We start from the raw sequence: 17993 nt of genomic DNA on the forward strand, positions 1-17993 counted from the left end.
TTATATCAATTTCATTAAGATATCCAGGGAAGCAACCCAATTTCTTCGTCTATCTTGAGGCTGGGAAAGCAGAGTTAAGCAAGGAAGAATCATTATCTGATGGAAGCCATATCCATCTATTCTGAAGGAAACTTAGGGACTGTGACACTATTTGACCTTGTGGCCAAGGGTTCGAAGTAAAGAGAAATAATTAGCTTTTAACCGCTTCTTTCTTTGTTCATAACAACCAAATAGCCTTTTTTCCCCCTCTGTCTGGTTAGGGAATGCGCACTTCAGTTGAAACCTGGATGAGGCCTGGGGAGAGTTAAATGGGCTGTTTTTGAGTTGCTCTAGCATGTACAGAAACATATTCTACCATTCTTGACTTCAGTTACCTAGGTTCAAAGGCCCAAAGTGACAGATTATTGTTTCGTTGTGGCCCAGTTTTTGTACATTTCATCTTTGCCACTCTTATTTCTTTTTTTCTTTACCCAAACCTGTTTTGCTCCAACAAATTATTCTCTCTCACCCTCAAATGCCTTCCTTTGAGCCATCTATTTCAGAACCAGTCAGTTGTGTTGAACTGGATTACAATCCCTGGGGTTCTTTTCCTGTTCTGTCTCAACCATGGTCTCAGGATGATGGCTGTAGAGGCTGTGTGGTCATTTCATGATCTTTCATTGTTTTTGGTATGCCCTACATACTTTTTTAACTTCTTTTGTGTCTTTTGGTTTTGAAGAAATTTTTTACACCTGAGACAGTGCTATAGCTCTTTACTGTAAGGCTCCAGGTCACACTTTTAAATGTATTTTCAGCATAAGTAAAATACTTTTGTTCTGTAAACTATAGTAAAATGTCATCAGAAGAAATCAGACTGCAGGAAGAAACTCTAAAACAAGCAACTCATTGTATTACTCTTAAATTTTATTAATGCCTTCAGTTTGTGCATCATTTAAAACAAGATATGTGCTTTAAAAAGCATTCTTATACATAAATAGATCAAGGGATGGTTAAGTAATTTATCCCTAAAACATGCACATCATTTTTATTCAGGTGTGTATAAGAAAGGGAAATAAGCTTTAAGTCTTTTTCTTTGGATTAAAGACATTTGGAAGTTATTATTAAGGAATGCCAAATGTTTTCATGGAACAAATGTGTTTTCCAATAGGAAATGCTGATGTAATTAAAAGGCATTAGTGTTGATAAAGAGGACTGAAAAAACATTTTCACTATACATGTTCACCAGGAAAAGAGTCCCAAGGGGTTGAAAATATGTCAAATAAACGAATCAGCATGAATTGAAAGATATAGATGGAAGAACAGGTAGCAGGTGCCAGATTATGTGACACATAAATATTCAAGGCACATGATTAGGCTAAAAAGGTGACTAGGTTTTACAGACCAATTTGTTCTTTCATTGGGAAAATAGTCAAATGTAATATAATTTCCATTTACTGGCATTTATTGATAAATAAATGCAATTAGATCTACAGCAGCAAATGCTGTCCTTTCAGATACACACCAAAAGTACACACTAGCTAACAGATGCCAGAGTAGCCAAAGCAGTATGATTACACTCCAGTTATTTCACACTGCAGTTACATGGATGTTAGCTAAAATGTCTTGTACTGTTTCTATGTATCATACTGTCTACTCTCAAGTTTCCCAAAAGAATTCTTCAAAACTAGGCAGATTAAAGAACTTACTAAACCACAAAGGATGCTCAAACTACTATTCAACACCAGTCAAACCCAAACCCTGGAGTTGATTGCTGACTATATTCAGTTTGGGCTTTTCCACTGTGGTTCTCTTCCTTTTCTTTGGTGAGCCAGAGGAATGTGTCTCCCCACTCCCTCCACTACCCATTCTATTATCTACACAATTGCCCTAAATACCCACCAAAGAAAAAGGAATATGTAAAAAACCACAACCTTCAACAATATTTAAACCACCGTCTTCTCAAATCAACTGCAATGGAGAAACAGAGACTATCAAGCTCTGTGAGGTTTGTGAATGATCAAAACTTTCTTCCTAAAAGTTAATAATAGGCAGACAAGGATAATTCTGTTTGCTTCTAACAGGCTAGCAAAACGTTCCCCATCTGACTGAGATAAAATGTTTAATACTTTACCTGCTTGGGCTCCTAGAAACACCAACAATTAATTACAATTCCCCAAATAACAACAATTTTCCATGTATTTTATTTTCAAGCACTTAAAACCCTTCAAAATCAAAAGACATTAAGACGAGATGTTAGCAATACTGTCTCTTAAACTTTTGTGTGCACAAAGGTCATCCATCATTTCAGTAGACAGCTCATAAGACAGGTGGTTTCTACCTTGGTGATAGCTTTGTGCAGTTATAGACAAAAATGTATCTATAAGTAGATGACACTAGTTAACAAACCAAAGAAACAAAATGCCTTTTTAAGGCTACTGCTGCAATAAATGGTTCAGTCTGAAGTGCACTGGAATAAACTGGTTGATAGGACAAAGATAAATCTGGAGGCATAGAAGAATATTAAAAAAAGAGAAAGAAGAGGGTTGAAGAGACTGGCAGACACCATCTGTCAGTATTAAAAGGCTTGAATCACACGGATTGCTTTTAACTCTTTGTTCTCTCGTATCCTTGGTTAATGATAACTTTTTTATTTCTTCACACAGCTTGGCCATGTAAATCCACCACAGAGTGGTGACACAATAATATAGATGAATACCTGGGGAGGGGCAGAGAAGGCAATTTTATTTTCTTGAATCCATCATAGGCTCCTAAATAATATATAAAGACTGATGAACAAATATTGGTTCCATTAGAGTAGGAGTTGTGTAATAATACAATATACTAATCAAGTATTTTCAAACACAGAAGTGGAATTAAAATGATCTTTTTTGATATAACCCACATCCACTTGAATTCCACTGTTTTCTTTTCTGGTAGGGAAAGCAGTGGGGTTGTTTCTCTTCACTGGGAAGTAGGCAGAATGGAATTATATAAGCAACTCTACTGATAACATCATTGTCATAAAGATCACAGATTAGCATGATTCCCTTAAGTATGATTTTATAATTAAGTATATTTTTAGGTTTTTGCACATGGATTAATTTTTCATTATCAGGATGATTAAAAATATTAAAAAGCATGAGTAGACTCTACATCTATATCACCTATGAGCAAAAATGTTGCCATGAACCTTTCAGTGGATTACAATGATAATTATAATTACCCAATTATAAGTAACACAGCAAAAATACTAGTCCTAATAAAGATGTACTAGCGTTTTAGGACTCAAAAACAGGATACACTGTATGATTCTGTTACGTGAAGTCCTAGAAGAGGCAAAAGTTGTCCACAGCAAAAGAAATCAGAACAATGGTAGCCACTCAGCTGGGGGTGGGGGTTGACTGAGAAAGGACATGAACCGTCTTTCTGGGGATGAAAACACTCTGTATCTTGATAAAAGTATGGGTTACACAAATGTGTGAATCTGTCATTGAACTGTATGCTTAAGATATGTGCATTTTCCTTTAAGTATCTCAATTTTAAAAAGCTTTAAAAATTGAAAAAACAAAAAAGAGGTATTAGCTTTTTAATTATGGTATTATAATTTTAAATTATGATATTCTGCATGGCATATGCTTGCTCAGATTACTACATTCCAAAAATAGATTCATTGTAAAATTTAGGTTCGCATTAAATCAGTCATTTTGTTCTGATTTAAATTGCAACTTTCTAAGATCTTTAAGTGACTGATTTCATTACTCACACACTTAGAAAAAAATACATTATGAATTACATGCTCCCTACCTAAAGTCAGCAAAGTGTTTTTCCTTACTTCTCTATAAATGTTGGGGGTAGGGGTTATAGAAAATTCTGGTTATTAATAAATAGGCTAAACTACTCAACATATTCACATAAACACAGATATTCCAATTTGATAGAAAGTTGACTCTTTGCCACGGCTAAAATATAAGGATTTTTAAAGCTGAAGTACAATATGTTAGGTGACAACACCTTCTGGTAAAGGGTTGGCAAGTTGGCAAAGTACTCTGCATGTAGTAAGTAATCAATAAATATAATCTGAATTTAATAATAATCTACCTTTATAAATCAATCTAAATTCCTAGACCAAACAAGGAGGAAGAAGCTAAGCTGAGAAGCCAAGAATGTGCCACCTGAGGATCCTGAACAAGGGAACAATCAAGGCACAATTTCCAGTACAACATTAATAGAGCTATAGCTGCCCTTCTCTGTTAGGCAAGTCCAGCTGTCTAAGGTGGAAGACCTTCAATAGGGGTCAAGGAGAAGTGGAGCTGAGTCAGAGATATCTGCTAGGAGTTAACTTTGGGCATCTGTAAATGAAAAAAGGATGAGGAGGAAATGCTGCTTTGCCCAGACACAAACTACCCCCAAAGCAAAGGATCCCTCCCCCACTCCTTAGAGCAGCAGCTCTCAAGCTTTTGGTTCAGGACTTCTTTACACTCTTAAAAATTAGTGAGGACTCCAAAGACCTCTTGTTTAGAGGTGGGTTATAACTATCAACACTTAACCATATTAGAAATAAAATTTTAAAAATACACCCATTACGTATAAACATAACTAACTACATTTCTGTGAGGTCAGTTTTGTGTGTCAACTTGGGGAGGCTACACTGCACTGGTATCCAATCAAACACTAATCAAGGTGTTGCTGTATTTTGTAGATGTGATTAAAGCTCATAAATCAGTTGACTTTAAGTAAGGCAGATTATCCTACATAATCTGAATAAGCCTGATCCAAGCAGTTAAAAGGCCTTAAGAGTGGAGCCAAGGTTTCCTTGAAGAAGATATTCTGCCTGTATATACAGGTTTGCTCCTGCCCCTCAGGTCCAGCCAGCCCTTCCTGACAGCCTGCTCTGTGGATTTTGGACTTGCCTAGCCAGCTCTTGCCCTTGCAGAAACGAATTCCCTATGATATATCTCTGAATATATATCCAGACAAATTCAAGGAGAGAGTATATTTGTTAACAAGTACAACTTCTATGAAAAAAAAAATGGTAAAATAAGAATAATAAAAGTTCTTAGAAATTTAAAGCATGGCTTTAAAAAATAAACATTTAAAAATTAATTTTTAAAAAGAAGAACTGGATAGCAGAATGAACAGAGCTGGAAGAGTTAGCTGAATGATTCACCCAGAATGTGTTGCAAAAAGGAGTTTAAACATATTAAAAAGGTTACCAGACATGCAGGATAGTTCAAAGAGGTCCAATATCTTTTTATATTGGGGTTCCAAAAGGAGGACAGCATACAGACTACATTTTTTTTTGTTTATATTGATGTGGACCATTTTTAAAGTCTTTATTGAATTTGTTACAATATTGCTTCCGTTTTGTGTTTTGGATTTTTTGGCCACGAGGCATGTGGGATCTTAGCTCCCCAACCAGGGATTGAACCTGCACCTGCTGCATTGGAAGGCAAAGTCTTAACCACTGGACCACCAGGGAAGTCCCTAGACTACTTTATATTTATAGACAAGGGTAAGTAAGTAAGTATTAGGAAACTGAACTCACCATGCATTAAAAGAATACTACAGGCTTCCCTGGTGGCGCAGTGGTTGAGAGTCCGCCTGCCGATGCAGGGGACACGGGTTTGTGCCCCGGTCTGGGAAGATCCCACATGCCGCGGAGCGGCTGGGCCCGTGGGCCATGGCCGCTGAGCCTGCGCGTCTGGAGCCTGTGCTCCGCAACGGGAGAGGCCACAACAGTGAGAGGCCCGCGTACCACAAAAAAAAAAAAAAAAAAAAGGAATACTACATAATGACCTCTTAGTACTTATCCCAGAAATGAAAGAATAGTTAATTATTAGTGCTTTCATTAATGTCATTCAATATATTATTAAATGTTGTTATATTATCAATTCATTGGGTAGAGAAATACCATTTCTTAAAAAAAACTTTTAGCACTCTAGAAATAAAATGTTCTTTAACTTCACAATAAAAGTGACAAGAATTCATAGTAAATATCACTCATAAATATTAGAAGCATTCCAATTAAAACCAGGAACTAAATAAAGATTCCTACTGATACCACAATTATTCAGCACCGCTTGTAAATGAAATGTGTGTGTGTGTGCGTGTGTGTGTGTGTGTGTGTGTGTGTGTGTGTATAAATAAATGATGAGGTTAAGATTATTAATAGACAGTATCATAATTTATCTATAGCGGGAGTCAACAAACTACAGCCATTGCTTGTGAGCTAAGAATGGTTTTTATATTTTTCAACAGTTGTTTAAAAAAATAATATGTGACAGAGACTGTATGTGAACTGCAAGGCCTAAAATATTTACTATTTGGACCTCACAGAAAGTTTGCTGACTCCTGATCTACAGCACACAGAAGAATCAACTGACAAACTATTACAACTACTAAAAATTATGCAAGGTTGCCAGAAACAAAACAGATGAATTAGAAAAGAGAAAACAGAAACAAAGGAACAGAAAACAGAATTAACTAGAAAACAGAAATATAATTAGAAAATATTCACTCAATTGGAAAATGCAAGTTTAAAAGAGTCCCATTTCAGCAGTGAGAAAACCATTAAATAATCAGGAATATCTGGAATGCCTTAAACGACTACTTACATATAAGAATTCTCAGTAGGGAAATAGGGTTTAAGTAGGGATGCTATGACACAGTAAACTTCATAGGAAAGCTAATCCCTGGTCATGTGTTTCACCATTAAAATTTATATGTAGCTCATTTCAGAGTGCTAATCATTTTTTTTCAGAGTGCTAATCACTGAGAAAGAATTCCAGCACCTAATTTCTTAGAGATTGAAAAATAAAATCATATATTAAAAGGACAAAAACTTACGACTGATATGATGATGATGATGATAGTGAGCTTGAGATTCTTCATACACATGGCTCGGGCAAGATTTCTGCTGGTTGTTTTGAAGGTGACAGACTAGAAAAAAAAAAGCATGAATTGTCTGATCCCTGGCATTGACTACATGATTGATTTGCAATAATACCTGCGAAACTTTTACTTTCATTAAATTCTGTTTCAATGGTTTTTACCCCTTCCCTCTCCACAGATAGAGACTGGCCATTCATAATCACTAGTTCCACAAAGCAGGACTCTGCCACATATATGGTAAGCAGTATGAGCCCACTGGAAAGGATTCCCTCCTTTTTCTTCTCCACCACAGCAATGCATGTGATGTTGAGCACTAGAAGTAGTTCTTCGTGATAGCAGAAAAGCCTTTTCATCTTCATGCTTCCAATAATGTAAGTGTCAATAATATGTCATTTAATGTCCAGTCCTCTGTCTCAAAAGCCTTATAGAACTGTGACTTGACTTCTAACAGGCGGAACAGTTCTCTGAGCTTTCTGAGATTCTCTTCCCTGGTTATAATTCTCAAATTTGGCTCAAATAAAATTTTCCATTTCTTTCTTAGATGGACTGATTAATTCTTTGTTGACAATGTCATCACACATCTATGCTGGGAGAGTAATGAGCCCATGGGGAGAGAACAACAGAAACTGTGGGTTTGTTACCTCTCCAACTCCACCCCATGTGCTGCTTCTTTTGGCTGAGCTTAATCTGTAACCTTTGCCTGTAAAAACCATAACTATAATAGCTTTCATAGAGTTCTGTGAGTCCTTCTAGTGAGTTATCAAACCTTAGAATGGTTTGGGGAATGAACAAACTTGCAGCTGGTGTCAGAATTGAGGGAGGCTTGGGGACTGTGCCCTCTAAATTGTACATAGTTGGTGAACTTCTCAGTTGCCCAAACTCTTTTCAATTACTCACAAACTAAGTCACAATAAAGACTCCAAGAAGGAGGAAGATAATATGAATAAGAAAAAGTAGTGAGCAATGAAACTAATAAACCTAAATACAGTTATGTGATTCAACAGGTTGGGGTGAAGATTTCTCCACAATCCTCAGGTCAGTATTTGAACACTGATATATCACCTGTTTAAAACCAGTTCAACTATAAAGAACAATTGTTACACCTTACCAAAGCTTCCCTTGGGGATGGGTGGGGGTGGATGTAAGTAGAAAAGAACAAAAAGATATAAAAACCCCTGTGAGAATGACAAGGGCAAGCTGACCAGCCTGATGGCCTCTCCACTTCATGTAGATGGTTTCACTAGCAGCTGATGATGCACTAAAAATGGGCAAAGGACTTGAATAATTTCTCCCAAGAAGATATACAAATTGTCAATAAGCACACGGAAAGATGATCAACATCATTAGTCCTTAGGGAAATGAAAATCAAAACCACAATGACATACCACTTCATACCCACCAGGATGGCTATAAGAAAAATACGGAAAATAACAAGTGCTGGTGAAGATGTGGAAAAACTGGTATCCTTGCACATGTTGGGAATGTAAAATGGTGTGGCAGTTATGAAAAAATGTTTGGTAGTCCCTCAAAAAGCTAAACATAGGATTACCATATGACCCAGTAATTCCACTCCTAGGTAAATGCCCAAAGGAACTAAAAGCAGGGACTTGAATGGATACTTGTATGCCAGTGTTCATAGCAGAATTATTCACAAGCGCCCAAAGATGGAAATAACTCAGTGGTCCATCAACAGATGAATGGATAAATAAAATGTGGTATATCCCTATAATGGAATATTATTCAGCCATAAAAAGAAATGAAGTCCTGACACATGCTACAACATGGATGAAACTTGAAAATATGATGCAAAGTGAATTAAGCCAGACACAAAAGGACAAATTATTGTAGGATTCCAATTATAGATCTCTAGAATAGGCAAATTCATAGAGACAGAAAGTAGATAAGAGGTTACCAGGGGCTGGGGGGAGTGGGAATGGGAACTTATTGGTTAACAGTTACAGAATTTGTTTGGCATAATGACAAAGTTTTGGACATAGATAGTGATGATGGCTGCACAACACTATGAATGTAATTAATGTCACTGAATTATACACTAAAATGGTTAAAATGGCAAATTTATTATATGTATATATTTCACCACAATTAAAAATTATAATGTAATATGCCAAAACCCATTGAACTGTACACTTTAAATGGGTCAACTGTATGGTCTGTGATTTATTGATCAATAAATAAATAATTAAATAAGGTTGTTAGAAAAACCAAGAGGTGATAAAATGAAGCAATTTTTTAAACATTTGAATAAACAAAATAAAAAAGAGGAACAAAGAGGACAGAGCAAATAAAAACCAAAGAGCAACATAGCTTACTTAAACTCAACTCTATCAATATTTATATTACATGTAAGTGGAATAAACATTTCAATTATAAATATACTTTATATATTAAGCAATGTAGAGGAAAGCATGCAAATGTTAAGGAGACACATGAAAGACATAAAAAAGATCAAAATCAAACTTGTAGACATGAAAAATACACAAAATGGGAGTAACAGATTACAAACTGCAGCATAAAAAGATAAGTAAACTTGAAGACACTGTAATAGAAACTATCCTAAATGAAACACAGAAAGAAAAAAGACTGAAAAAAACGAACAGAGCATCAGTGAGTTGTGGGACAACTTCAAGTGCTTTAATGTACACATAACTGGAGTCCTAGAAGGAAAGAAGGACAGAAAAATATTTGAAGAAATAACAGCTGACTGTTTTCATAATTTGATAAAAACTACAAACCCACAGTTCAACAAACCCAGAGCTGAAGAAACATAAAGAAAACTACACCAAAGTATATTATAATCAAATTTCTTAAAACCAATGATAGAAAAATCTTATAAGCACCCAGAGGAAAAAAAGACAAATTATATACGTAAAAACAACAGTGGAATTTTTGTCAGAAAGAAGATAAAAGACAGTGATGAAACATCTTTCAAATATTGAAAGAAAAAAATAATATAGAATTCTATTCTGTGAAAATATCTGTAAGAAAAGGAAGTGAAATAAAGACTTTTCTGATATACAAATACTGAAAGAATTCATTACTAGCAGACCTACACTACAAGAAATGTTAAAAGACATCCTACAGGCAGAAAGAAAATGTCACCAGATGGAAATCTGGATCTACACAAAAGAATGAAGAGTTACGAGAAATATTAACTACATGGATAAATAGAAAAGATGTTTTTCTTATTATTTAAATCTCTTTTGAAGGTTATATGTGTGTATAAAAGTATGACAAAAATAGCACCAAGGCCAGGTAAAAATTGGAGGTATACTATTATAAGGTTCTCATACTATTTGTGAAGTGGGATAATACCACTTGGAGGTAGACTATGATAAGTTAAAGCCTTATACTGTAAACCTTAAAGCAATCACAAAATAACAAAACAGAATAAAAATGGAATTTAAGACATACTCATTAATGGAACAGAAGGCAGAAAAAGAGAGTGAAGGGAACAAAGAACAGATGGTAAAAAAAAAAAAAAGGAAACAAATAGTAAAATGGTAGATTTAAAACCTTCCCACAAAGAAAAACTCCAGGCTGAGACTGCTTCACTGGTGAATCCTTCCAAACAGCAAAGAAGCAAATAATATCGATACTACCTAAACTCTTTTGGAGGATAGAGAGAGAGAGGTAACACTTCCCAACCTGTTTGATGGGGCCAGTATATCCCTGATACCAAAGCCCAAAAAGAAAAATAAATTATAGACTAACATCCCTCATGAACACAGATACAAAATTTCTGAATAAACCAATAGCAAATCCAGTAAGGTATTATATAAAAAGGATACTGTATCATGATCTTGCAGGAATGCAAGGTTAGTTTAACATTCAGAAATAAATATTAGTTTAGTAAGTTAGGTTCAGTCATATTAACTGATTAAAGGAGAAAAACCATATAATCTTCTCAATATATAGAGAAAAAATATTTGATAAAATTCATGAATAAAACTCTGAAATGAGGAATTGAAGGAACTTCTTTCACCTGATAAAGGGTACCTATTAAAAAATCTACAGCTAACAACATAATTGTGAAAATATTGAATTTTTCCCCATAAGATGTGCTTCATTCAAGAATGTCCAGTCACAACTTGTCTTCACTATTGTGTAGAAGGTTCTAGCCAGTGCAATAATACAAGGAAAAGAAATAAAATGTAAGCACCTACAAAAAAGCTCATAGAACTAATAAGTGAATTTTGGAAAGTTGAAGGATACAAACCAGGTCAATATACAAAAATTAATTTCATTTCTATATAATTAGCAATAAATATTGGAAAACAAAATTTAAAATAGAATGCAAAAGCATGAAATTCTCAAAGGTATATTTCACAAAATATGTGCAAGACTTGTACACCAAAAACTAAAAAGCACTGGTGAGAAAAATTAAAGAAATCCTATGCAAAAGCAGACATATGTCAAGTTTATGGATAGGAAGACTCAATGCTGTCAAGATTACCAATTCTCCTTAAGTTGGCCTATCAGTTAAATGCAATCACAATCAAAGATACAAATTTTTTTTAAGGATGGAAAATAACAAGCTTATTCTGAAACACAAACGGAAATGCAAAGGACCTAAAATGGTGAAGACAGTCCTGGTGAAGAACAGAGTGAAGGACTTAGGGAATTCTATAAAGCTACAGTTAGCAATACAGTGTGGTACTGGCATAAAGACAGACAAAGAGAACAATGTAACAAAATAGAGAATCCAGAATTAAAGCCCCACAGAGGAGGATGGATAAATAGTGGTAGGTAGACTTATACAATGGAATATGTAGTACAAAACAATAAAAAATAATAAATTATTACTACATTCAACAACATGGATGAATCTCATAGGCATACTGGTGAGTGAAAGGGGACAGATGCAAATATATAACATACGTTTCCATTTTTCTATACATTTTAAGAATGGGAAAAACATTATCTAGGGTGATATAAGTCAGAAAAGTTACTTCTGTTGGGGATTATTAACTGGAAGGGGCTTGAGGCTGCCTTCTGAGGTGCTGATAGTGTTTTATATCTTGACCTAGGTGGTGGTTACATGGGTATAAACATATGTAAAAAAATAACTGAGCTGCACACTTATTAAAAGTAGTACATTTACTGCACTTTATTGTATTTGTTATTCCTCCATAAAAAGAGGCAGCAGTTAATGAGTACCTTTTGTTAATCTGGGTGATGTAGTCAACAAAATTAAGAAAGCTTTTTTTGGAAAGTGCAGACTATACTAGTACTGGTCAAACACAGGCCACTCCAGCTAAATAAGGTCATCTTCAGGGACTAAGGATACCTAAGAGATAGACTGGAAGTACAAAAAAACTTGTCATCAGATCTACAATCAGACACCTGTCTCTCTTTGTCCCCAAGCAACAGTTTACAAAGTGAGCCATTATAGAACTGGTGTCTTAACTTCCTGTACGGTGCCACTCTTCCTCCAATTTCCATGTACTTTGGTGAAAAAACTATTATCCTCCTAAGACCTACCGTTAATAGATGTCTCTGTAAAACTAACAATAACAATAAACCTTTAAATAGCTCTTACTATGTATCAGACACTGTGTTAGGGATTTTGCATGCATTGTGTGCTTTAACCCTCAAAACACTATGAAGAAGATTCATCTTCATTTTACAGATGATGATGACTGAGGCATAGAGAGTTTAAGTAACTTGCCTAAGGTCACACAACTAGTGAGTGACAGAGCTGGGATTCAATCCCAGGCAACCAGACTCTAGAGCTTGTGCTCTTAACCACTACAATCTACCTGTCAGGAAGAATGAACAAGATCACTCACTGATATCTGTTTCAAGGGGTAAATTTCTACTCTTCATGTAAATTTGTAATTGTATAGACCCAAATTGTAACTGATCTCTGCCCTCCTTCTATTCACTGTATATGTATCATCTTCCCTGAAAACTTTCATCCACCAACCAGATGGAAAATGCAGAGACACACGTAATTGTAGCATAAGTAGGTTACAGGGACACATCCTTCCCTATCAATCTCTGCCTCTTGCTTAATACAAGAAAAGCTCAAGCTGTCACGGTAAGCAAGAAAGTGACTGAACTGTCTGATTTTTAGGATCCACAATGGGTCACAACTGGCCCGCACTTTTGTTTTGTGTTTTACGAATATACAGAGAACAAACTGGTATATGTAGCTAAGGTGCTAAATTATGTAGGCATCAATCCAAAGCTTTAAAGAATTGTTTCTTTATATTGAGTATGTTTTCCAAATGAAAGCTTCCTTAATGGCTATTAATTGGTTATGGCTTTTTTCTATGCCTCATTGATACCCTCATGATCACAATGTAGTCACATAATGGGGGTTAGAATGGGAAAAAAACCCCACTAAAGTATTGAATTTAAGACATTTCCCTATTATATTAGCCATCAACCACGGTTTCTCTAGTTTACACCCTGGAAAAATATTACCATACCCCATACTTACCGAATCCACGAGATTTTCTGTTTTATCTATCAATAATTCCAATCTTTCGCCTCGCTGAGCTACCAGATCTGAAAATGTTGGAAAAACAAAAAATATCATGTTTATATTACAAATCTACTAATTTTGCCTTTAAGCCAAATCTGATTTTAATTATTGTTGGTATTCTTGACAACTCATATTTACTATGGAAGCACTTATATCTTTAAGTAATGAAAGACTTTAGTAAAGCTTATCAACTAAAGTAGGTGTTGTCAGTTTTTTTGTAAAGGGCCAGACACTAAATATTTTAGGCTTTGTGGGCCAAATGGTCTCAATTGCAATTACTGAACTCTGTCAGCCATAAACAATAAACGAATGGGCATGACTGTGTTCCAATGAAACTTTATTTAGAAAAAGAGGCCAGATTTGATCCAAGGGCTGTAGTTTGCAAACACCTGAATTAAGGGTATGATCTGAGAGTAAAAACCAAAAAAGAACCTTCAAAATAAATGAGAGTTGGACATTTCCAGAACTGCAGTGTGAGGAGCTCCACAGAGCCTCTCTCCAATAAAACCACCATAACTGGTAAAAATTATAAAAACAAACAAAAACAAGTTAAAGTCTCTGAAAACTGTGAATGTCCTAAGGGCATACAGCAAATGAAGAAACATTTACACAAGAAAATCAATGAATTCTTAGTAAGAAAAGTGAGAGTCTATGGTATTTGAGACATGATCTACTCCATGCTTCAGTTCAGTGAGATGGAAGCTCTACTCCTGGCAAATAAAGCCTGGGAGCGCTCTTTCCCCTCAGGTCCCATTCAAAGGCTATGCTTTGCCCCCAGGAGGAGCAACTCATCAGCATTTCTCCTCCTACCTCACCCCATCCCCAGGTCCATAAGGCAGAAGCTCTATTCTAGCATGGCATGACTGGTAGGTGTGAGGCTTCCTCCATCTACCTAGCCCCCATGCACAGGGCAGAAGCTCTACCGCAGGTGGAGGCCAAGAATAGTGGGCTCTGAGTGCCCCTGCCCTGACGTAACTCATAGAGTAGAGGTTCCATCCTGGGAGAGGCAAGCCAAGAAAACCAGGGTTACCCAGCACTCCACTGGTAGGGCAAGGGTGTCACTCCAAGAGAAGCAGTCCACTGTCCCTATCCATAGCTCCAGAACAGTGGTTCATAGATTGTTCCCAGGGGGAAAGGCAGGACTTAAGAACAGAGAGCTTTCCTAAGAGAACAGACTTTATTTGGAACAGAGTATGGGGAAGTTCAAGCCTAAGGGTGCTGTCAAAAACAATGGAGATTTGAGAGATGAGCAGTTACAGGAAGCTGGGCGCTTCATGAGAATAACAAGCTAAACCATGTGACAGCTAGAAGTTTAACAGAGTACCTGGGGGAAGAGTCAGCTAAGAAGAACCCTCCTGAGGTCCGAACAAATACCTAAGACTGGCCTCAAACACAAGGGAACCCAAATCTAATCAGATCACTGGAGGACTTTATGTATGGGAAACTGTCAGAAAAATAAAAATGGAACAATTAGTCTGCAATTAGTGGAGGCTAACAGCTGGGCGAGGTACCACAGAGGCAGGCTTAATAGGGAGATTAGGAAAAGAAACAAGAAAGCTGTGTCATTCCAGGGTGACTGTGTGCATGCCCAAGGCTGTTCCCTCTGAGAGGTGACATTAGAGGCTGCACACTGTGGGAGAAATAGACTTCAAAGAAAAGGTGCAGCCAAGTCACTAAACAAGTAAACCAGCAAACAATACACCCTAGGGGTTGGGAATCAGTACCCAGAATTGCTACATTATTGAAAATGTCCAATTTTCAAAAAAAGTTATGATATGAAAAGAAACAGGAAAGTGTGATCCATACACAGGAAAAAGAGCAGAAATTAGAAACTTGCTTTGGGGAGGGGGAGCTCAGCTGCTTCACTCAACAATGAAATGAAATTAGAAATCAATAACAAGGAAAACTTATGGGATTAAGTAAAAGCAGTGAATAGAAGGAAATTTATAGCAGCAAACACCTACATTACAGAGAAGAAAAATGTTATAGACTGAATTGAGTCCCCACAAATTCATATATTGAATCCCTAACCCCTAATGTGATAGTACTTGGAGATGGGGCCTTTGGGAGATCATTAGATTTAGATGAGGCCATGAAGGCTTATGATGGGATTAGTGGCCTTATAAGAAGAAACACCAGAGAGCTTGCTCCCTGTCTTACTTCCAGCCATGTGAGGACACAGTGATAAGGCGCCATCTGCAAGCTGGGAAGAGAGTTCCCATCAGAGCCCAACCATACAGGCACCCTGACCTTAGAATTCCAGCCTCCAGAACTGTGAGAAAATCAATTTCTGTTGTTTAAGCCACCCAGTCTATAGTAATTTTTTATAGTACTCTAAGTTGACTAAGACAAAAGATCCCAAATTAATAACCTATTGTTCTATCTTAAGGAACTGGAAAAAGAAGAGCAAACTAAATCCAAAGCTAACAGAGGGAAGTAGATAATAAACATTAGAGCAGAAAAAATATATAGATCATAAAAGAAAAATAGAGAAAATCAATGAAACCAAAAGTAGGTTTGAAAAGGTCAACAAAATTGACAAATATTTGCATAAACAGACCAAAAAAAGAGAGAATACTCAAATTACTAAAATAATAACTATCGAATTCATAGAAATGAAAGGGATCCTAAGAGAATACTATGAACAAGAGTATGTCAACATATTAGATAAATGAAATGGATAAATTCCTAGAAAGACACAAACCACCAAAACAGACTCAAGAAGAAACAGAATATCTGAATAGAGCTACAACAAATAAAGAGATTGAATCAGTAATTTTTAAACTTTGCAGAAAGAAAAGCACAAGCACAGATGGCTTCAAGGGTGAATTCTACCAAACATTTCAAGAAGAATTAATACCAATTTTTTACAAATTCTTTTAAAAATAGAAGAGGAGGGAATACTTGCAACTCATCCTATAAGGTCAGTATTACTCTGGTATCAAAACCAGATAAAGGTATCACAAGAAAATAATAGATCAATATCTCTTATGAATAAAGACATAAGAAGTCCTCAGTAAAGTACTGGCAAAATGAATCCAGCAATATATAAAAAGGATTATACACCATGATGAAGTGGCATTTGTTTCAGAAATGCAAGGTTGATTTAGTATTCAAAAGTCAATTATTGTAATGTTTTAATAAAATAAAGGACAAAAACCAATATGATCATTTCAATAGATACAAAAAAGGACTTGACAAAAACCAACACCTTTACATGATAACTCAACAAACAAGAAATAGAAGGGAACTTCCTGAACCTGACAAATGGCACCTATGAAAGAACCACAGCTAACATCATACGTAACTGTGAAAGTCTTCCTAAGATCAGGAATAAGACAAGGATGTCCACTCTTGCTACTTTCATTCAACACTGTACCAGAGGTTCTAGCCAGGGCAATTAGGCAGGAGAAAGAAATGAAAGTTATCCAGATTGGAAAGGAAGAATTAAAACTCTACTTTCAGATGGTATGATCCTATATATATAAAATCATATGGAACTATTAAATGAGTTCAACAAGATTGTACAAGATCAAAATACAAAAACCAACTGTATTTCTATACATGAGCAATGAAAAATCCAAGAAAAAAAGAGAAAAATTCAATTTACAATAGCATAAAAAAATGGGAACAAGGCAAGAAAGATGTTGGAAGAGAGATACTATTAAAAAGAAATTATTCTGGCACTTGGCAAAAATGGTAAGAAAGACTTTATTCAAGACTATTGCAATAGGGGTCAAGATTATTGGAATAGGGGAGAGAGACTGAGCTCAACTCTGAATATAACAAGGACAAGTGATGTCAGCATCATAGTGGCATAAGATATTCCTTTCTGTCCCCCCTTTTAAACAACTAGTTAGGCATCCATCCATGAACAAAAGTCCCTCTGTTAGAGTTCTGGGATCCAGATATGCCAAGGGACCTGGGAGGAGTCTCATCCACCTGTGCATCAGTAATAGGCAGAAAGACCATTGTATGAGCTGTGGAATCAGCAGGACCGGTGAACCTGCCCCAATCCCTCTTGGCCATGGTTGGGCTGGGGAAAACCTGAAGAGTACTGACTTGAGCAGGCACCCAAGGACAAAAGAGAATTTGTATAACTCCAGCCTTGCTGAGGGGAGATTCCAGCATGCTACTGGAGCAAAACAAAACAAATTTGAGGCTGGGACCTCCATGACTGGGGGAAGGGGGAAGGGAAGAAATCAGGAAAGAAGCAGGTAAGAATATCAATATTAAAGGGATATAGTTCCTGATGACTGTGTTCAAGACTTCAGTGGAAAGTCCATCGGTGAGCTTCTGGGAAACCCTCACCCATGATCCCCTCACCAGTCCCACAGTCACCCCCAATGCCCAGAGGGCAAGACTCACACCTCCCCCCACTCTCCGGCCAGCTCCTTATACGTGCTCCTGAGTTCAGTGGCAAGAGCAAGCTCCAATAAAAGAAGTGCTCTCAAAGTACCTGACCAGGGTCTATGTGAAAGGGAGAAACCAAAAACTTGAACTGTAGTGCTACCTTCTGAAAAACAAAAGAGAGGTTTCTAGCAGACATCCTGGTGAGCTGTAAGACCAGACAAGACATAAAAGAATAATTATGCCACAAGAGGGAGCAAGA

General features: G+C 36.4%; 1 protein-coding gene across 1 annotated transcript in view; it reads right to left on the minus strand.

Annotated features, from left to right (window-relative positions):
• Nucleotides 1-889: 889 nt before the first annotated feature.
• VAMP7 (vesicle associated membrane protein 7) overlaps nt 890-17993 on the minus strand; it is a 65902-nt gene continuing 48798 nt past the window's right edge. Inside the window, exons 6-8 of the mRNA XM_060001823.1 lie at nt 13337-13404; nt 6826-6918; nt 890-2695 (exon numbers count right to left, since the gene is read on the minus strand). Of these exons, the coding sequence (XP_059857806.1) occupies nt 2627-2695; nt 6826-6918; nt 13337-13404 (230 nt within the window). The 3' untranslated portion in view covers nt 890-2626. The remainder of the gene's footprint in view (nt 2696-6825; nt 6919-13336; nt 13405-17993) is intronic.

This window comes from Delphinus delphis, chromosome X (genome assembly GCF_949987515.2).
Source record: "Delphinus delphis chromosome X, mDelDel1.2, whole genome shotgun sequence".
NCBI lineage: Eukaryota > Metazoa > Chordata > Mammalia > Artiodactyla > Delphinidae > Delphinus > Delphinus delphis.